The 22,932-nt window shown below is 48.3% G+C and overlaps 1 protein-coding gene across 1 annotated transcript in view; it reads right to left on the bottom strand.

Annotated features, from left to right (window-relative positions):
* ext1b (exostosin glycosyltransferase 1b) overlaps positions 1–20,635 on the bottom strand; it is a 106,473-nt gene extending 85,838 nt beyond the window's left edge. The window contains exon 1 of the mRNA XM_079176741.1: positions 19,475–20,635. Coding sequence (XP_079032867.1) covers positions 19,475–20,418 — 944 coding nt within the window. The 5' untranslated portion in view covers positions 20,419–20,635. The remainder of the gene's footprint in view (positions 1–19,474) is intronic.
* Between the last annotated feature and the right edge of the window lie 2,297 nt (positions 20,636–22,932).

Here is a 22,932-nt window from a genome sequence, read left to right as displayed (position 1 = left end):
TTGTGTGTGTGTGTGTGTGTGTGTGTGTGTGTGTGTGTGTGTGTGTGTGTGTGTGTGTGGAGGTGGAAGAGGGACAAGGAAGTGCGTGTGTGTGTGTGTGTGGTGGGGGTGAAAACCTCTGCTTTTCACCTCCCCTCCCCTCCCCCAACGCTAAGTCATTTCTTTCTTGGCAACTTGCTGGCTAAAAAGCTTTTCTCAATGGAGAGGCCGAGGGGCTCAGACTTGCCCGGCTTTTGAAGGAAGCACTGTACCAGAGACGGAAGGAGATAGATTCCCCGGACAACCACGGTGAACAATGGCGGCGACATGGCGTAACTAATCGATACGAGAAAGCGCCAACTTGGGGACGGGGTCAGGGCTCTTGATGTGGCAGTGGGCCCGATCTCTCCCAGACTGTTCCACTCTTCCCCGCCGTCCCTCCACACCCTTCATTTCCTCCCCCCGGCGTACATCCTTTGATACGCTAAACAATCGGCGGCGACGAAGTCCACACCTCGGCTCGCTCCCCCGAGACGCCGGGCTAATTTTCATCTGGCAAAGCGCTCGGTTCGCCGAGGCCAAGCGCTCTTCCAAAACAGGAAGTTGGTGTTGATGGAGGGAAAAGAGCCTGAAAAACAGGCAGATTAAGGCAGCTAAAAAAAATAAATAGATGGTGTTCCCAATCATTGTTAGCAGCAGAAGTCTGGCAGCTTGGAATTACTAAAACATTTGCGTTTTCATTTCATTTACCAAGGACTCATTTGTCTTCACGCCAATTAGATGACGCAAGTAATTTGCACATGAAACGAAGCCGAATCTTGTGCCTGAATATAAACTTTGTCGTTCTCACTGATTCATTCTGTAATATCAAACTATTGACTCTGTCTGGTCCAGCTGAAGGCTGTCAACATGTACCTTTTTGTATACTTTAAATGTCTGTGTGTACCAGTGTATTTTACCAACAGATCCTTGATGGAAACCATTCATGTGTTTTTATGCACATTTTGAAGTATCGCATTAGAAAAGCTGCAGGGAAACAGCAAAATTCGATGAAAACCAAACTTCTTCAATCGCGCTAAAAGGTTTCTACGCCCTTGTCGGAAACCAATTTTTGACCTCTCTTCATTTAGATGGTTAGATGGCCAAGGCGACTCATGACCTCTTCTACTCGCGACCTTTCAAAAGTTTGTTTAAAGTTCGCCTGACAACTGAATGAATTGCTTGTGAATTCAATTTTACGTTACAAGACAATGACTACTGAAATGAAACAGACTTGAAAGTATGTCATAATGCTATTTAAACTGAAACTTCCCCTCACTGAACTGATCTCTTTGCCATTTTCACCGTATAAGTGGGTTGTGTGGCGTTGTGTTTGCCTCCTGCTCTGGATTCTCAGCATAAAACAATCTCTCCAGTAATTTCCGTCTTTCCTGTGAAATATTAAAGATCCAAGACTTCTTTCATGTATCCATGGGGATCGTCTTTCCCCAGCTCACCAATTCATAGCACTACTGTAGTTTTTCTCTTTTCCAGGAATCATTTTAGGAACTCTGCCTGAGTTTGGGTTCCTGGGTCGTGGTTACTGCACCCCGAAAAGAACCTGATAAAGTATCTCCAAATCCGTCAAAGTGGAGTCTGCAGCGTCAACGTGTCAAACTTGTGCGGCCTTCATTCAGACTGAAAGTAAGCAAGTAGGTTACCGCTACTACCGATGTGTTTAAATGACAGTTATGTAGCCGTCTGCCTGACTAGTCTGAAAACAAGTGAGATGAAGAGAAAGTGTGGGCGAGTGAGACGAACAAAACTCAACTTCATGGTATTTGCTAATTGCCTCGATGTGGTTACATACGAAAAAGAGAGAAAAAACCAACAACCACACAAAGCACTCTGAAGCTCATCACTACAGAGGCAGCCGCCTCTTGTCTCTGCGCCAGGTCTACTTCTCGACACTGATTCAATTAAGCTGTTTGTTGTCTTCTGATACGCAAAAAGTAAGTCATCAAAGCGAGCTCTTTAAAAAGGGAGTCCGTGTGATCTCTGAAGTATTTGAGATGCAGCGGAGACAAATACGGAAATGTGCCGAGGCTGTCCTGAGACCTTTGGTCCAAAAGGGCCAAGAATTTCCTTACAAAAGGCTGGATTTCCTCTTTACAAATCCGCCATTTCAAATGTTAAAAGACAGAGGATGATTACATCTGGAGGCCACGCTGCATGCGTGACATTTCACGATGTTGCAGATGGGCTGTTAAACCAACGATTGCGGCCAACAGCGCTTGATCTTGGTACTTGTGCTCTTTTGTCCCATTTTGCTCGGCTCCATCCTTGCTGAGGGCGGTAGCGCTGTTCTTCGTTACCCCACGGCCTTCGCCTCAACAGTACGCTTCTGAGAACATTCTTAGTTAATATAGGCAGAGCAGGGGGGAGTCTGGCTCAAGTAAAGAAAAAAAAACACCCGGGAGAAAAGATATGATACGGAAGAGTTGGCGCCGACCACACTGGCTGAAACAGCTGTTGGCATGCGCTACATGTTGTGGTTTTACACAAACACTGTCATGCACGCGTACATCTGTATACACACACACACGTGTGTGTGTGTGTGGTCTGGTGGGGTTCGGTAACACACATGCTCTCTGTTTATGTCGAGCTCGGAGGCTTCCTGTGGTCCGCCTCGCTCTGGCCCGACACAATCTGCCGCCCCAGCACACCAAGCCTCTCAGTCCCCCCCCAATAAATCATTTTCTCAGAGTTTCAATGTATTGGTTCTACTCTAAAGCTACGTTCTGTTTATATTTGGGCTGCGGACGCGGGGATGACCATGCTTTTGGTTAAGCCCGGTGTCGCGGGCTCCCGGTGTGTGTGGTTGTGCGTGCAGTCCGTCCGTTTCGCCTCAATTTATTTCTCTCTCTTTTCCACCATCTCCCCCCTTCTCTCTCTCTCTCTCTCTCCCCCGTCCGCCTCCCGACCCCTCTGTCTGGCGCGTCTCATTTTGCACTCTATTGTTGGAGGCCAGTGAGTTTACCGGGGAGCCGGTCGGCCCTGGAAACACAAGCTGGGGGTCAGCGGCGGCCTCAGCCGAGCGTGACGGATACAATAACCCCTGCGGCGGAAGCGCCCATGTGCTAAATTACTGCCACAAATGTTCTTCCATCAGGAAACGGCGGGACCATCAGGGCCACTCAGCTATCTGGAGCCCCCGACGCTCTTTCCCTTTCTCCCCGTTACATAATTGCGCGCTGACCAAGTGCGTCCAACAAGTCAAGCTCCACTTAGAAAAGGTGGGATGAGGCTGATGGGAGGAGAATAGGGGAGCGGAAGATTTAGACTTGCCGGTACACTCCGAAAAACAGATTGGGTGTGTTTTTGGGGAAGCTTGTGCGTGTGGCGCTGCAAGCAAGCACCAGTGTTATTGGTCACCCCTTTTCCGTTGCCAAAAGAAGAATATTTATACCCTTTTGTAAATAAATGAGACAATGGCGTCATTTGACACGTGTTTATCTTCCTGCATGACCCACAGGACATGCGTGAGAAAGTGCTACAAACATAAAGTTTTGTTTAGACGACGAGACCTTCAGCTGCGTCTCCTTTGGCATTTCCCCTCCAGCCAGTCTCTGATTCTAATGTGTTCACCTTCCTGCCTGCAGCCTATTGTTTACAAAGGACGGGCCACCTCACACCTCCCATTCACATCTCTGCAAACCCATCCATTCAGCCGTGTGGAGGAACTTGAGCCGCACCCATATCACAATCACAGTGGCTGGAAAAGACATGCGACTGCCAGCGTCGCATATCTTGTGAACTACACAGAAAGATTCAAATGGTATGTGTTTTCTGAAGCTGGGGTCTATTTTTAGATGGGATATTTGTGTCTGTTGTAATAAGTTGCAGTGAAATGTAGCTGGAGAAACAGATAACTTGTATTCAAATGTGACCATTTAGATATCTTGCATTAAAAAGTTACAATGTCCCTCCCACAGAGTCTGATGGTAAAATTCTAACATTGGAAGAAATTATACGGATACATTATATCAAATGCACCCGTGCAATAAAAGAAGCACCAGCCAAAAGAAGAAAAGCTGTAATTTACGATTCTGTTCTTTTGTAGATTAATCTTGCAGTGTTTTGGCACTTGGTCTGTACATTTGTTTTAAATGTCTGGCTTTGTCTGACCAACAGTACAAAGCCAGAAAACGTTCCGTTTATAATAACATAATATTGTTATAATAATAAAAGCAGAAGATCTTCACATTGAAAAAGGGATTGTCTTTTCTTTCTAGGTAAACTACTCACGTTTAATCACCCATGAAAGCAGCTGTCAATACGTCTGTCGACTAATCAATAAATCAACTAATTAGTCAAAAAGTGGTTTCACGTCAAATATGTAAATTCTTCATATATTTAACGTTACAATCTAGAAGATATCCGTTTCGCTCCGTGTGGTGGGACCATTTTGAAGCCTTGAGTTTAAAAGAGCATTTTTCATTTAATGTCGACACTAACTGAAGATTACACGTTTCAACAGAGTCGCTGATGAACGGCCCGACATTACCCTTTCATGCTCTTAGTGACCAGGATGCGCACTAACTTATTGCCATATTGATTCATAAATGGTTGACGTGCTCCTGCCTTTGATTGGCTATTAACTGATCCATTAACAAAACGTATTACGGTCCTTTAATGGATCCAGCTTGTTTGCCACGATGAAACTTTCTTGAGGGAAAAACACGGGAGAGCTCTCTGCTGAGATGGTAAGTGCTTCGCAACAACAAGGGACTAAACAGGATTTGATCGCGTACCGAAAGGTCTCATGTACAGTTAAAAGGATCTTTCACATTCTTGTGGTTCAGTGCGCAGACATAGCACTCACAAATCCCCCCCCCTGCTGCAATATGTCACTTAAGACTTTTGCATCGTGGCGGCAGCAAATAAGAGCATGAGTTACCGTGCAGTAATGAGAAATGCCACCACAACCGAGGCGAGAAGAGTAGGAGAAACTGGACATCCAATCAGGAAGCTGACAAACTCTGCACACCTCCAGACGGTGGTGGGTGGCGTGGCAGCCTGCGTATCAGCGGCAGTAACAATGTCCAGCTGCTCTTGGCACGACGGACGGGCTTTTTCATTCGCAGCCCGGGTTGTTAGTCACTCTCTAATCCGTGTTTATTTTGTGTGTATGCACATGTGCATCCATCCGCGCAGTAGCTAGCTGATAAGGAGCGACAGCCTGACACATGTGGCCTTGATAAGGTTACGTTGGGTAATGTTATCTGACAATCTTTAACCAGACAGCACGGTTACTGCAACAGTCTGATCCCGAGAAGAGGGAAGCGAACACACTCCAAGGTGTGATCAGGAAGTGACATCAAGAATTAATTTATGGAGGTTGAATGAAAACATTTTTGTGGCTTCTGAAAAAAAAAAAAGAACCGAAAAAGAAAAAAATCACAACCTGAATCTGAAAGTGCAGCGTATGAAATATGCATCCTGAGTGCACTTTGACTCAACACCATGTGGAGTGGTAAAATGTATAATGCAGCCGCCACCGAAGAGCTGTGACGTGATTAGCAGGTAACTGGGCTAGCGGAGGCTAATGGCGCCTTCGGATTCTGATTAGCTAGGAAAGTGGAGCTAACGCTAACTCGGAAACGCAGGCTTTTTTACCGAAGTAAAAGATGTTTTAATACATTATTGACGGTACAGGATGAGGGACCAATACTGTCTCCTCCGATAAGGCCATATTTTAATAATGAACAGGGAACTTCGACACGGCTTTTCTGCTATATCCATACACTCAGAATAGCAAGCCACACTTGAATATAGATATATAAAGTCAAAGTGACAAGATACTGTAGCTAACCTCGACACTTCCTGTATGCAAAGTCACCTCGGTGAGTGTCGTCAATGCTAATGAGGCAGGCTAAAACATTTGAACATTGCAAACCTGTTAAAACCTGAACAGAGAAAGCAATCCTTTAGTCTTGTTTTCTTTGAGAAAGCAAGAATAAAGGCTTGTGCCATTCATTTGCAAGTCAGTCATTTTTTTCAGGAACAAGTTAAATTTTTCTGAGCTTTCGCACCGCAGATAAAGGCGTCAACCAATCACGTTGTGCGTAACGGATAGTCAAAGTGTTCACTATAGTGTACAACACATGGAGGCTCCGTAGCCCGAACCAAGAAGGCAACATTTATCCTTCCAACCTTGACAAAGGAAGCTCATACCGGTACCACGCCTTCCGTTCTTACCTTTCACAATAAAAGCCCTAGACATTTCCCGCGTAACTGTTTACCAAAAAAACCTCTAAATTCACTCAGGGCATTCCCCTAAAAGGAAACTCAAAAAATACCTTATGGTAGCTAAGGCTATACAACAATATACCTCAGCTCTGGGTCAACAGTTGGTCCTCGGCCTGCGCAAATTGTGTTCCATGTGTGGCAAATTGGCATCAGTCCAGTATGAATAGTTTTGATGTGTAAAGGCCTTAAAGAGAGCAGATTTATATATAAAAAAACCAACAGGCAGACGTTCTTTAAAACAAATATTTTGAGCTAAAAGAGGAGCTACTTTAGTTTGTGAGTCAAAGGAAGCAGCAGATGTAGTCTCAACCTGGTGGAAGTGGTTAAATGAGAAGGTGCAGAAGCTTTTTTTACAGCGCGGGCAAGCCTCAAACTCCCAACACGTAATGAGGATGATTGCGGGCCTGTTCTCTTCTGTAAACGTTGTGGTGGACTTTCAGAGGGCAGCGTGCCCAGAGCATGGACTCTGATCACAGCTGCTCACAGCAGCGCAGAGCTGTTTGTAAGGTATCTGTACACCAGTAATCCTACATGAGGGAACCGTGTATCCGACATGAAAGGAGACGAGTCAGATGCGACTACCATCGGTTCAGACATGGTACAAAATCTACAACAGGCTTCACAGAATGGAGCAACTTCTTCTATTTAATCTCTATGTGCACTACAGAGACGATGCCAGCGTCTGATCCACAGTAATAGTTAAACTCGTATTAAAAAGGCCCGACTCAAGAGCTGCTGCTGCGGAGGGAGACGTCTTTATCACCAACATCAACGAGGGGGAAACGGGCTCTGATCAAACCGTGGAGGAAGTCGAGATATGCAAGTTGTGCGGATCAACTTCATACAATAGTTGTAATGAGAAAAAAAGGAGATTCGTAAGATGGTTTTTTTTGGGGGAGATTTCGGGATTTATTTAGGGGGATTTAAAATGGAACACGCACCGCAGATCTGGCAGCGACGATGAAGCCACAGCAAGCTCGGAAATGACAGAGCCTTAGATCTACTCGCCCCGGCCGTCCCAAAAGATACGGCAGCTGGGAAATGCGAAGCGATGCATCTAGTTTCTTTATTTTTTTGGGGGGTGGGGGGGGGGGGGTAGTCCGTCTGTTCCCATTCCCAAAAAAAAAAAACCTCCCCTGTGCCGTCTCCTAAAAAGCTTATCAGCATCCAAAGATGCCGCTAGGCTTTTGAGGCTCATTTCGGTCTCGCTTCATACTCCACATTAAATGCAATTTATTGAATAATGAATCTCCTCTGCTCCTCCGACCGTGTGAACTCGGTAAATTCACTCAGCTTTCAACACCTCCCCCCCCCCCCCCCCCAAAAAAAAAACAGGCCTTCAAGGTCACTCTCTGATCCTGGGTGGAATTTAAATTCTATTTTCTTGGTGAAATCCCAGGCGAGCCTGTTCCTTGTTACAAGGCCACACTGCACTGTACGTCTGCACGGTTATGTGTGGACATGCTATTTAATATGAAGAGCAAAAAAAAAAACATGAATATATAAAAAAAAAACTCCTCTTGCTGATACATAATTCATGTTTTGTAGCTTCTGGGGGTTCCACATGAGCGGCCACGGTTCGAGCCAGCGCCGGGTTTCGGCCAAACAAGATGCTGCCGAGTATGCGTGCGTGTGCATACGTGCATGTGTGTGTGTGTGTGCGTGTGTGTGTGTGTGTGTGTGTGTGTGTGTGGACAGGGAGGAAGGAGCCGGGCGGGAGGGTTGCCTGTCGACTTTAAAAGAAGAAGAGCATTCACTGAGGAGAGCGGGAGAAAAAAAAGAAAGTGGGAATGGAAGAACGCGCCATTGAATCAGCACTACCTTGCTAAAGGAGACACGAGCAGGCCCGGGAGCATTGCACAGCCACGCACATATGCAGGCGTAGATGCACAATTTAACACACACACACACACACACACACACACACACACACACACACACACACACACACACACACACACACACACACACACACACACAGCTCAGACTGCAGTGTAAACCTAACACGTACTTGTCTGGATTTCTGTCTGTCCCCTGGCCGGCTACAGTGCAAACACTTTGCAGATACTGAGACAGAAAAAGGGATCCTCCACTGTCCCAAGACAAAATAGGCACACGCTAAAAAAGAAAAAGGTGACATACATGCAATAAATAGCAGGTGTATTCAGACATTATTAGCTCATGCTCTCCTTAAGCTCCTGAAAAAAGGGTACCGATATAAGTGTGTGTTTAAAGATAGCAAGCTATGTAGCTGTGAGCAAATAGTCTCCAGTCACCAGATACCCCACAAAATCCACACCGGGCCCACGAGCAAATAGAAGAGCTTCCTTTTAAAACACGCAGATGGACGGACACACACACACACACACACATCTGTGTCTGGGAAACCGGAGGAGAATTTGACCCGTCACCTCAATATAGAAGCGATGATACTGAAAACACTTTTGAGCGGATCACACGGCGGGCCGTCGCTGCTGATTAAATGCGCCCCGGAAATCTTTGGGGCATCTTCTACAGATATCACACACATAAGAGGGTGAAAAAGGGAAGCGTTTGAAATGCAAACACGCGGACAAATAATAAGGAAGACAGGACCTTTTGGACTTTTGGAGTAGACTTCACATAAATTGAACCATCTTGCCAGGTAGTAGATTGTGATGAAAGGCAATAGGTACCGTTTATCCACAGCGGTGGAGGCTCTCAGGTTGACTTTTTAAGACTTGCGGGCCAGTTACATACATTTTATTGTATGCTTTATCTCTGGGTTGAATTATGAACGCGTGAGCATTCGGGTGATGCAGTGGTGAGAACACTCGCCCACTTCTGGGTTAAAGTCCCAGTAGACAATGCTCCACCAAACACAATTACAGGTTGTTGTTGCTCTGTAAGCCAGTGAGAGATTGTGTTTTGGTGGCTTCATTATTATCTTCTTAAAAGGAATACTTTTTTTTTTTATATGACCATTTGTATGTCAAATACTCATCGTGTGTTACCTTGAAAAAAAGGACAAAATCCTTTGCGAGTTGAAGTAAATGGGGGCCAGGTTTAACAACTGTAAAATATCAAAATATCCATTTACTAATTCTCAAACACCAACCTGTTGGATGAAATCTCATTCATCCAGATGTGGATGTCACTACTTTCCAAACATGCATCTTCGCTTTGTCCACTCGCCAAATGGCTCGTGAACGATCCAAATGTACACTCAAATAGATCACCATTGTTTGTTTGCCGTATTTTACCAGTATTTGGTCAGCGGCTGGTGCCAAGTTTGTGCCCTCAAGAGTTTAAGGTAACACCGGGTGAGTAATTGATAAACAAATGGCTATTTTGTGGGCGAAGTATTCCTTTTAAAAAGCGGGCAAATCTGGCTCAAATTATACAAAAACCTACTCATCCACGCCAATATCCTTTATGGACGTGCCATTCCTGCATATGCAGTTGGTACTGGAACTCTTAAACTGATGGCTTCTCAACACCTCCAAGAGAGCGGTAAGATCAGAGCCAAGTGCATCTCAACCGTGGCCGATAATGAATACGGCTAATTAAGTCTGGTACCCTGATTCTGCCGCTCATGACCAAGATGCAACTGGCACATCCATTTAAAATGTGCGCTGCTGCTGCCGCTGGCTCGACACGTCTGTCCCCGGTGCATGTTTGGTAGGGGACGTGACAACACACATTCTAACTAAAGATATCCGTTGCAATCGTCCTATAGGAGCCGCACATGGAACGCCTCCTCGCTCCGCTCACCTGTCACACTTCAGACAGCCAGGGAGCGCCGTGTCTCGCTCGCGAGCTGCGAAGGCAAACAAGATGCAGACGCTTCTTGATGCAAAGTGCTGTCGTGTCACAACTTTCCGGGGGAAATAAACACTTCAAACCCCCACGAAAGGAAACGCACCCCTTCGAGCTGCGAAACAAAGCGGGATGCTCTGCTACAAGTCTTCCATCTTTAATCCCCCTATCGTCTTTCTACTCTCCTCTTCTCCCTTTACTTCTGGGTCTCCAATTCTTGACGGGATCACTAGCTTTTCCAAGCTCTTTTTTTCCGTTTTTCTTTTGAGGGGGCTGCTTTGATAGCAGGGATGCGGTTGGATAGACACCACCAGTTGGGGATGCAGCAGGGCAAAAATAAAGCCACTGAAGGAGGAAGATTGTCCCCACTGCTCGGCGATAAGAAAGTGGTAGAAAAGGCAGCAGAATATCAGCTCACAGGAACATATATCCGTCACTTGCTGGGTCTGCTGCCACTAAAACCACTGAATCTGTGTGGAAATGACTCACGAGAAATGCCCTTATTCTGAAAAAGGTTTCCATCAATGACGCAATGAGATGGTACCGAGGGCCAGGGCCCTTTCCACATGCATGCAGAATTAAATAGCTCTTTTTAGGCGGTGGGAATCCGAGACCGATGAAATGACAGCATAAAAGAGAAGAAGGGGAATTGGGAGTTGGGAACGGCGAGGAGAAGAAAAGGCAGGAAGAAATTGAAGAGAAGGAGAGTGGGCGTCGATTTTAAATATCCACCAGAAGCTGCACTTTGTCCTACATTGCCTCCCCGAAAAACAAGCATGCACTCCTTCTCTTTTATCTGAATAGGAGGCCCCGTCAAGCTCTTGAATAAACGCCACCAAACAAACTGTCAGGGAAACTGCATGGGAAGAAACGGCGTAACACCAAACTGATCCTTTCCTTCCTCTCTCCGGTCAATCATACACCCACGCTCTGGGCATACTGAGACTCGCCTCGGTGAGACCAGATGCCTCCTTCCCTTGCAACCGTCTCCTCCTCCTCCTCCCCCCTAGTTAGATTTGGCTCAGCCGCCGATCCGTGAAGTGCCGTGGAGTCTGCCAAACCAGGACATGGCCGTCGATGGCAGGGCCTGCGAGAGCGGCCGCCGTTGCCCGCTGTAGCCCCGGCGCCAAAAGGGAACGGGTAGAGGTGCGCCGAGGAAGAGAGGCCACAGCGGCCCGGAAGAGTCAGGGTTGGGTGGAGACGGGGTGACACACGAGGGAGTGAAAAGGGGACCATATGGGGAGGCTGCGATGTCAACAAGGCACAAGTGATCCCTCTGGAAAGAGAGCAAACTTTGGCACAATGGGAGCCCTCTTGGAGCGCCCGGGGGCCGCCCCAACTTTTACACCCCACATGAGTGGAAGTCAAAGCGAGCCATAAAGCATGATGAACCAGACGGGGGAAAGAGCCCTTCCATCAGCCTGCCAGGCAGCCCGATCTGCTCCAACAAAACCCCCTTTCTCTCCTCCGAGCCCTGGCCCCTTAAACGTTGAGCCAGGCACACATTCTTCAGTGACATAATGCTTTTTTAAGCTATTGCCCTCTTCAACTCCCCCACTCCACCACCTCCTCTTTACCCTTACTCAGAGCCCCCCCCCCCCTCCCCTCCCCTCCCTTTTGCCAATTACTATTTAAATATGAATACTAGTCGAGAGGTTGAGTGTTTGTTTTTGCTCCTGGGGCGGTCGAGAAGTGAGGGAGGAAGGTCGACGCGTAAGCTGACGTCAACGATCTGCCGTCCCCATTGAAGTGCCGGCAGTAGGTGCTCGCTGAACGGCCTCTCGGGGCCATAAAGGCTGCCATAAAAACTAGCTACTACTACTACTACTACCCCCCCCCCCCACCCCCAACCTCCTCCCCCTCCTTTTTCCCCAGTGGAGCTGCTGCAAGCGCCCCGAGGGAGTCGCGGAGGCGAGGTCTGCAACAACTGCTGACACTGATGAGTCTGTGTCGAGCTCTTTATCAGGAGACAAAACGTCCGCCCTTTAACGGGCGAGTCCTGCATGTACGTCAGTGTCTACCCACGACATATATAGGCCGGAGATTCTGCCCACTGCCCCTCATTGATGAGATAACCCTGGTCAGGTGCTCCACAGAGCGGGGGGGGACCGCAGAGTCATTCAGGAAGAGGGACAAATCCCCAGGAGCGCTGGGACCAGTGACAACCCCCTCTTTCCACACACACACACACACACACACACACACACACACACCCTGACCTCTCGTGCACTAACACGCTGCTCTCCACAGTTCAGTAGCGAAAAACGATAACAGGCATATCACTGCAGCCTAATTCTCTTACAGTGAAACCCGTGTTCGCTTGACTGGACACACAAGCAAACAGGAAGGATAATCGAGAAATTAGAGCCTTGCACAGAGCTGAGGGCTTAAAGAGTCCATTACTTAACTATGCATTTCTTTTTTTAAGTTTTGAGATCATTTTGTAGTTTCCCACGGGCGTCTCTTATGTATTCAAATGCAAACATCCACATGTTGGTCGTTGCACTGCAGGTTTCTGCATGATGCCGCTGTTCCATATACAGCAATGCACACGTCCCTATAGTCAGTGAGTTGTACACAACCTTGTAACGAGTCTGGAGAAGGAACACACGGGTACGGCAAGAAAGCTAAGCGACGTACTGCTGTAGACGCTGCGTTAGTTCGGATCAGAAACAACACAAAACAAACAAACAAACCGATCGATGCAGCGGTAGACCAGCGACTCCCGTGTTCTGCGAGGTGAAATTACTGCTTTTGTGAAAGTAGTCTTGTGGCTTTGAAGAGAGTGACTCTGCATGTCTGCCATCAGAATGTGTGGGTTATTAACACAGTGAGGGGGCAGAAGACAAACAAAGGTCTCTGTTATTAATGTTGGACACGGACAGGTAAAAAGAAAAACAAGGGAATGAACACTGCAGCAGTGGAACGTGGGAATGCTGGAATGACGGAGTGCGCTCGGAGCAGCGTCGCCCCCTGTCTCAGCATGCCCCGTGCCACGGAAAAAAGGAAAGCAGAGATTTTTGAATACTTTGTCTCTCTACATTTAAAAAAAAAAAAAAAAAGCACAGATGTCAGGACTCATCGTGCTCTCCAAAAACCTGCCGACAGCAGCCATATCTTCCTCTCATCCCCTCCTCGGCGAGGAATTTAATGAGAAGCCAATCAGGTGTCGGTCCTGATCATCACTTTATTTATTCGCCTCAGCCAGTCACACACCTGTCTGGTTTAATTGAGTTCGCAAGGACCCAATCAGCTTCAAGAGTTTTCCAAACAAACTGCGCTGCTGCTCACTTACCTGTCCCCACGCAAACTTTTTACATCGCCGTGTCAGCACTAGTTAGGGATGACGGCGCTTCAAGAGTGACACAAAGGGGGGGGGGGGGGGGGGGAGAGAGAGAGAGGGAGGAGGGGGCGGGGGGCTTTACAACTTTTACTGTTATGGCTGTGCCAATTATTAATTCATCCCTCTAAAAAACATTTCCTGACAGTTCTAGGGAAGCATGGAGGCTTGATGCCTTGTTATTCTTCACTCTTTCAATTACCGCTACCGCGAGCACAACAAGCGTTCTGACCGGTCGCTTTCTTTCAGGGTGGAAGTGGGCAGCTTTTAATAGGGGAAGTGATTCCGGGGGGGCCGACCTACTGCTGTGGTAATACTGCTCATCGATTTTCATTCTGGGGCGGGGTGGGGGTGGGGTGGGGGGGGGGGGGACCTCCCAGCTGATCAATCTCTTTCTACACAAACTAGCCGGCAGCTGGCCTGGGAGGGGGGATGGGGGCGTTTGGTTCTGGGCTTCACGAGTTCATGTCCACCCCCGCTAGTTCTGTCTTTCTCTTGCTCCCCCCCCCCACCCCCACCCCCCCCACCTCTGAGGCCAGGGGCGGCTTGGCTGTGCTGGTAATCCCTCCGTGAATGTGGGTCAGTGCGTTGGGCTTTGCCTTCGTCACTCACCGAGAGGACAGACAGCGGGGTCGCGACCCCGGTCATCCTGCGTGCACACACACACACACACACACACACGAAGACAAAGACTGAGACGTAGGGACGCACACACACACACACACACACACACACACACACACACACACACACACACACACACACACACACACACACACACACACACACACACACACACACACACACACACACACACACACACACACAAAAAAGACATGGATGGATGAGCAGCCACACACGGACAAAACTCACACAGACGAAAACAACTCCAACTTGAATGCAGATCTGAGATTAGTCGAGCCGGAATGATTAGAAGATTAATGGAGTAGTTGACTGACAGAAAATAAATTAACAGCTTACTTTTAACGGTTCTGATAAATCGGTTGATCGCGCGATTGTGATTCTTTAAGCAAAGATGCCCAAAATTGTGCTGGTGGCAGCACGTCAGATGTGAATATCTTGTGCTTGTCTCACTCGGCTGCGACAGTAGACTGAATGTTTTTTGGGAAAGCTGGTGACAAAACAAGCCATTTAAAGCCGCCGCCTTGGGAATCTGGGGACATTTTTGTGGAACGAACAGTTACTGGAGAACATGATCGATACAACAAAAAAAAAGGTATAAGATCAAGACACAGCAATACTTAAAATGATTAAAAATGGCCTGTGTTGTTCATAAATATCAAACATATTCTGGTTCCTCCTTAAATATGAGGATTTGTTTTTGTCTGTTTTGTATCACTGCAAATTAAATATTTGCTATCTTTACTGCTATCTGAAGACATAACCTTGGCTTTGAGGAACTGTTCTTTGACAGTTAAGACATCCAAAGAGGAAATGATCGTTGTTAGCTGCGGCCCCAATAAAAAAAAAGATGGTAACTCCTTAACTCAAGTTTATCACCAGAGACTGTTGTCTGCTGAGGAGCACCAGTTATGGAAGAAACAGACGCAGCGCCAGACGGGAGCCACGGCAGAAATACTGCCAAGTCGACTCCTCTCATGTAACGGTGACACGGTGACTCGCCCCAGATAAAACCGAAACGAGGCTGACGCAACTGGAATGCACAAACGAGACGGTGAAAATGAGGACGGAGAGAGACAGAGATAATGAAAGTCAGGGGGTGGGGGGGGGGGGGGGGGGGTATAGATGGCCTGATAAGATAAGAAGTCATGCGCCTGAAAATCTGTCCACACAAGCACCACATTCTAACTTATTATCCTCCGCATCATTAACATTCACCGTCACGAGCTCGGGACTTTATCTAAGAGAGAGCAGGCCATCATGAAATATTCATGATTTATTAAATCGGACCGCGGAAAAACAAACAATGGCAACCCGGGGAGTGCGACACCCTCTCCTGCGAGATAGCAACGGGGCTGTGGCACTCTCCAAAAACCTCCAAAGGGGAGTCTGCTATCAGGCGCCGGCGCCGGCGCGCTGGCGTTCAGGTGAATGCCGGTATTCCCACTCATAAAAGTGTTTGTCTGAGATAAGGTGGAGAGGAAGTGTTGCTGGTTTTCTTCACTTGGCCCAGATCAGCTACTGCCTCTCAGTCTGTGGCAGCGTGTCAACAAAACGTCAACCGCAGCGTCGTCATTAAAAGAAGAAAGAAAAAAAGAAAAGGGGGAAATGGAAATGTGGCGGGGAGCCATCTCCAGCTAAATCACATCAGTGTTTCCATGTCGTTGTGAGGGGAGGGAGGGAGGGAGGGAGGGAGGGGAAAGTATAGAAGAAACCCAAGCAAAGGGAGGGAAGGTATGGGAAAGTAAAACAGGAGACGTGGAAATAACAAAAGAAGGGATGACGGGCCTCCTTCCTCTTTCTCTCCCTCTCGTCGCGCTTTTGGGAGGATTTTCATCGAGTCGGGGGAGAAAGAATTCTGCTGATGACAGAAAAATGAAAGTGCCGCAGCGCTTGGTTCGACGTCACCGTCATTGACTCCTAATGGGAAAAATAATAATTCCCACGACGCGTGCAATTTTCTGGACTCCCTATTTATTTCATCCCGACTCGGGCAACGCACGACATACTATTATCACTCAATCTCACACCCACTTGCTCTTCTCCTTCATCTCCTTCCACACACACACTTCCAGGCATCTTCTGCATCTCCACTTGACTTTCTGGTCCTCTAAATCCCCCCCCCCTCTACTTCCTGTCACCGCCCCCCCTCCCACTCTCTTTTTTTCCGCCGTCGAGTCCCTCGGGTGACCTGGAGCAGCAGCTGCCAGTGAAGTAGCTAAAGTACAAAGTCAATACGTGCCAACACTGCTGGTTAAGTATTAAATGGGATGATGATGATGATGATGATGACGACGACGCTGTTAGCCAGAGGAAGGCTTAACAGCGAGCAAACAAAAAGGTGTGTGTGCGCAGTTGGACTTCAGTGGAACATTTAATAGTCACAATGATGCGACTCGTGACGTTAGATGCATTTTTGCGGAGAACTCGCAGTACTCACATCCTGGGTTTAATGTATGAAGTAACCAAGCCTTCATGTAGAGGGAAAGTTGATGACCTTTTTGCCTGAAGTGATTCAGTATCGAAAAACAGGAAGTCCACAAAATGTGACGTCCTACTTAAAATGAATTGATTACGTATTACATATCTCGGAAGGAGTGAGCCAGAGAAGGAGGTTTAGTCACCACAAGGCATACCGTGGCGCTCAACGTGAAATTTGGTCAATTGTCGGGCCTGTAACAGCCTTTCACTGTCCGCTCCTGGGATCATTGTCAGCGGTGCTGAAAACTCACTGGATAATGTAGCAGTGAATGGGGCCCTTTCATCAGCGCTTGGCCATGGAAGTGGACCGGAGTGACTCCAATTGAAAGCTATTGCAGCTAAGAAAATCAATTGAATAAATGTGCACAGCGTGGCGCATTGTGTGCGAGTGTGTGCGTGTGTGTGTGTAAATGGTGGGGAGCTGATTCAAGTGCCTATACACCGGCTCCCAGTGTGCCCTCCTGCTGCTGCATTCCTTTTGTAGAGCAGCATTCCTCTGGAAGGCAACGAGGTGAAAGGTCAGGAGGCGAAGGTGAGATTGGACGTAGCGTAGCCACCAGCCATGGCGGCGTGTGTGTGTGTGTGTTTTGTGGTCGGCGGGTGGATGCATGTGGACTATAAACAACAAGAGAAGAGGCCAGAGCGACCCGCATCCCTTCCTTCGTGTTCAAACGTCATGTGCGAGGCTACACTCTCAGAGCATCCAGGTATGTACGTGTAATACTGCACAGCCAGCCGGCCTGCTTTGGGCGATGCTCCCTCTTCAGCCGCGAACAGCTGCTCTGACATGTGTGTGCATTCCTGAGTCTGAACCACAGCGTCCCCGCAAGGCATCGCCTGTCCTCCCTCAGCCCTGTGGAGGCGGAGCCGGCGGGCTACACGTGGATCCGTGTACCCGAGGGAGCTACGTCAGGGTTTTAGTTTTTTTAAGCAAAGCAAGGGCTGGCACCCAAAGGGGCTTGAATTAGTCTCAAACTAAAAAGGCATCACTTTGATTAAATCTTAACAGGAGGAGAGAAAAGAATGCTTTAAATGTTATTAGTTTCACTATGTTGCCAGGTGCCAAAGTAGGCTAGCAATCTAAACCCACGTCAAAAGAAAAGCAGCCAACTCCATTCTCCAACAAGGGTACAACGAAGAAGTGGGAGGAGTTTAATAAGCGTGCTAAATGCTCTAAAAGTGTGAAAATTGGATTCATTGACTTTAAGGCCGGGACAGAAATCCGATGCAGTGTCGATGCTGGAAATGAAATGACTAACAGGCCGGCGGTATTGATCAAAAGTAAACCAGCCGTGAAGCCCGCTGCAGTGGAAAGTGTGGGCGGCGAGAGCTTCGGTTCCCTGAACGGCAGCGTCGACCGCTGGCAACAGAGATGTTCCAGAGAAGGAGAGTAGCTCTGGGAACTGAGCCTTGAGCGGGGCAGAGGTGAGCCGTCCGGTGGCGACTGGAATGTCAGATAATGGATGACATATCGCTCCAGGTGACGGCGAGCCCAAGGCATCCGGGGGGGAGACGGCGAGGGAGAGGATGAGTGTGTCTGTGTGTGTGTGCGTGTGTGTGTGTGTGGGGGGGGGGAGAAGGATGACGAATGGATCGACAAGTGCATGCTTGTAAAGTTTTGTTAGAGTTCACTTTTTGGCATCATTTTGTCTGTTAGGAGGTTTTAGAGTTCATTTCAAGTTCAAAGAGAGTCACTTCCCTTCGCAAAGCGATGTGCAATTGGTCCCCCCCCCCCCACACACACACAGAAATATGTGTAGGTTAACTTTCCGTATACTCCCCCATCCATCCTTCCCCTTAACCGTGAAGAAACGCTGTGTGTGTGTGTGTACACACACAGGGAAACAAACGCAACCACAAGTAGGAACAATGTCGACAAGTGCCGTTTACACATGCCATCCAAGCTTCACTAAAAGGCCCCTGATCCACGGGACAGGTTCATAAATGCAGATCAAACCGCTGTCACTCACAGAGAAGTGAACCCGACAGCGGAGTTCACCACGTAAGCCTGCTATGTAAACCAAACGCCTTCTATACTGAAACATACCAAGCGTTCAAGTGCAGTTGTGTGTGTGTGTGGGGGGGGGGGGGGGTCATTAATTACCACCTTGACATAACGGTAGCCCTCCAAAATTAGAGGTAATCAACTAGCCCCGGGGGCTAAGTGGGAAGGATGGCACTAACTCTCAGAAATGAAGGTGATAATTAACCTATTACGGCTGATTTATTCGCACTAAAATCGCTTCATCTTTCAACCAAACGTGTTTCGCACGCCACCGCGCGCATAAACTCCAACCGCGTGCGCCTCCTCGAGGAAGCAGCGGTAGGGTGGCGACAAGGTACACCGGAGCGGCGGTTCTGACCATTTCCAGTGCGAGAACTCCCACCGTCGACTTTCACTGAGTTTGCACCGAGCGCAGGGCTGCAAAAAAAAATCAGACGTGTCCCTGCATATCCTGGTGAAGGCTGCAGTGTTTCCCATGGAGTGGAGGTGGAAGGTGGGGGAGGAGGAGGAGGGAGGGTGAATTCCTTCATAGGAAAGGAGGGAGGGGAGGGTGTCCAGGGAGCTAATAGACTGGCTGGAGAGCTTTTCACTTCATGCTTGAAAGGGAGCGCAGAGGGTAAAACCCAGTCATGTAGCGAGGGGGGGGGGGGGCTTGGTTAACTATATGAGCTGCAGTTGGGGGTCTTTACAGGGCTCACGTTCACTGATTTATGACTCTAGATTTTGTAAAAAGAACTATATTTGGAGGAAGTGCTTCATTCCTATTTCTCAGTTTGGGAAAGACATGAGAATTGAAAAGGCTCCACACACACACACACGCACACACTCAAACCATAAGGCTTTTTGGGGGGGGGGGGTAGTGACAGCTCCAAACGCCTGGATCACGTGCCCACAAGTTTAAGAGCATTAAAAAGAAACACCAATTAACCACAACTTACTTGTCATACTCCGCGTTGTCCTTGTCGCAGCGCGCGTCCTTGTGCTTCTGCCAGTCCTTGCCGTGCTTGCAGGTGGTGAGCAGCACCACGTCCTCCGCGTTGTGCACGTGGTGCAGGGCATTCCTGGTGTCCGAGCCGATGCCCGTCAGGTAGCGCTTCCCCTTGAACACCAGCATGTACTTTCGGAAAGGCGGGATCGAGTTGTACTTGAGGAAGCCCCGCTCCCCGCCGGTCCTCGGGTGCTCCTTAGAGAAGAGCGGGATGGACACGTCGAAGCTGGGCCGGAAGTTCTCGGTGCTGATGCTGGCCTTGGCCAACATGGCCTGGCCGATGTCGAAGCCCAGGTCTTCCGTGTAGTCCGGCCACGTCCCCGAGTACAGGTTAAATATGATGTGGTTCCTGCCGTCGTTCCACAGGGGCAGGTTCTGGACCTTGGTCTTTAGGTTGTGGACGTATTGCGGGGACAGCTGGTCCCGGTCCAGAGTGTCCAGACTCAGGATGAACAGACACGCTTGCCCGGGGTCCGAGGTGTAAAACCCGGAGCCCTCGATGGCCGATAAAATATTCTGATAGCTCTCGGAGATCTTCTCTCCCTTCTGCTGCGGGTAAACGTAAACTTTGAATCCGTTCTTCTGACACGGAGAGAAATCAAAGCAGGAGTCCATGCGGCACCGCTTGCCTTTGTAAACACTCGTGTTGACGTCCCTCTTCTGCCTCGGAGATATGTGCAGGTTGTACTCCTCGGTGTCCGTCTGATCCCAGGGCAGGAAAAGGTGTAACGGGTCCGAGAAGTGGGGCCAGGGCTGGTCGGGCCGGTACCCGTTTCGGCTGCGGTCATGCCGGCTCCTGCTCGCCGCTGGAAGTTGAACCCCTCCGAGGCAGAAGAGAAGCGCCAGACACGCACCGGCGGAGAGCAGGATCAGGTAGCGTTTTTTGGCCTGCATGTGTCCTGGCAACAGGGGCGAGTCGTTTAGGAATAAAAAATGTAAAGTGGCCCGAAGTTAGGCTCTCACCAACCCCGGCTGCACCGCTCCATCCTCCGGCAGCCTCCACGGATCCCCAACCCCCCTTCTGCGTATTCGGTTCCCAAATCCAGCAATTGATCCAGTGCATGTGGGCGATTTTCTTTTGTTGTTAAAAGTATTGTCCCGTTCTCCCTCTTCTGTAGAGTTTCACCATATCGCACGCGCGCCTACGGTAAAAGCTCCGTGCTTCCCCGGACCCGCTCGGACACAGTCACACGCGGCGGCGACTCTCTTCCCCGGCGCTGCTCCTCGCCCTCATTCAGGCTGCCTGCACGGGGCTATTCAAATGGGGAAACTGTCCGGCAGCCGTCTGGGAACTCTCTCGCTCTGTGTTCCCCGGGCGAGCAGCGGCTCGGGTCCCCGAGGCTCTCCCAGACGGAAAGGTATACCCCGGTTTGGGTGTTAAACTCGCAAACACATTTGCCCAGGGAGCGTAACGACCCGTCGGCGTGGTGCCGCCGCGCTCGAATCCAAAATGCCTCCGGTTGAATTCGTCCTATTCCCCCTCTTTTATCGCTCCATGGTCCCGTGTTGAAGAGGAGCAACACAACATAAAACACCGGGGGAAGAAGCGACGTAGCGCAGGGAGCAGCTCAGCGGTACAACTGTAACCTGACGAATCCCTGCATTTCTCTCCTTATTTATCACAACCTCCACACACACTGCCCTCGCACGCGCCGATATAACATGAAAAAACACATCGGCGGGGAGCCGCGCCGCACGCCAAGTTATCCGGTCGACACGAGGCAAACGAAGGCTAGCCGAACACCGGGCGGATAGCTGAGAAAAATGTTCAAAAAAGAGACGGGATTCCTTGATCCTAGTGTCCAATTACCGAGTGCTCAGTCGTCCCGATTGTTAGTCCGTAACATTCCAATCCCGACACGACGGCAGCTGACGGTGCCGTCCCATCGATGCCCACAGGCGCCGCTGATTGGTCCGTCTTTGGGAACGGAAGAGGCGGGACCTTCGGGGAATGCATCCATTCATAAGCGGGGTCCTTCCGCATGTGCAAATTATCTAATTGTGAGCCTATGGAAGTCGTTTGGAGATGTGCCAGAGAGCAAAGCACACCTCTGTAACACATATTTCCACTGAGAGTTTATATTGAGATGATATTCAGTCACATGTCTGCACACATTCTAGTTGTATCAAGTCAGAAACTGTTATTCTGCTTTATGCTCATAATTTATGGGTATGGTAGCTTTTACTTGTGTATTAGGCTACACATATGTGGTTCTTTATCTCTGTGCTATTTCAATGTTTTTCTAATGTGTTTTTTATAGGCTACAGCATGCTCTATAAACTGTCTTGACTTGACTGTTTCTGGAACTGATATTCACTATCCCTTTAAGCTTTATGTGTCCAGTTTTGATCTTGCAGCCATAAATATTCCGATAAAGAGTAAAGACAAAAACGCGGCACGGGACAAGCTGACAATTTTTCATATTCGGCACCATGATGTGGATATTTAAGAGTGGGCATAGACATGTATACATTTCTTTATTTGTAATAATTGTGTATGTCCTTCCTTCTAATAACCCACTAAAGCAGGGGTCTCAAACTCAAGGCCCGCGGGCCAAATCGCCCCCCCCCCCCCCCCCCCCCCCCCCCCCAAAGCTGTAAACCTAGGGGAAACACCGCAGTTATTTACCAATATGTTAGGAGTAGTTACATTTACACAGTCTTATATTTACAACCGGCCCTCTGAGGGCAACCATGATGCTGATGTGGCCCAGAGTGAACATGAGTTTGAGGCCGCTGCACTAAAGGCACATTATTCATCAACAATTTATATTCACATTTAGCACATACTGTGGGTTGCACATTATATTGTACACCTATTATTTATTTATTCATTTGTGAATAACTTCATATTCCATTTTCTGTCTTTCTTTCTTTCTTGCTCTCTTTCTGTCACTAACAGCAATATGATTATATGTTTTATTTATTTTTGTATTCAGCACACAGGTAGCACATTAGCATACCATATTACTTATGTATGTGTTTGTGTCAGAGCTTATTGTCCCATATTAAGAAACCTTGACAACAATGTCAACAATTGCATGTATTGCCTTTATTTGGACAGCTGTAGAGACAGACAGGGAAATGGGGACGGAGAGAATTGCAAGAGGTACTTTTGTTAACATTTTTGCAATCAGGTAGATTGTTCTCATGGGAATCCAGAATCGCTGGCCCACAGTCCCAACGACGTTGCAAAAAAACAAACATTCAGAAGCCACAAAAGTATGATTAGCCCTGTGCAATTTGCCTGTAACATGTTGTAACGCTCACATCGCCTACAGGACTCTGTGGAAAAGAATGACATCATTCGTAATATGACTCATAAACTAGCACAGTAAAAGATTTTAGACGTGAAGGCGCTCCATGAGAACAACTTGTCGGAAGTCAATGCCAGACAAAAGTTTTCTT

The sequence above is a fragment of the Pholis gunnellus genome, assembly GCF_910591455.1.
Source record: "Pholis gunnellus genome assembly, chromosome: 16".
NCBI lineage: Eukaryota > Metazoa > Chordata > Actinopteri > Perciformes > Pholidae > Pholis > Pholis gunnellus.
This window is presented reverse-complemented; position numbering and strand designations above follow the sequence as displayed.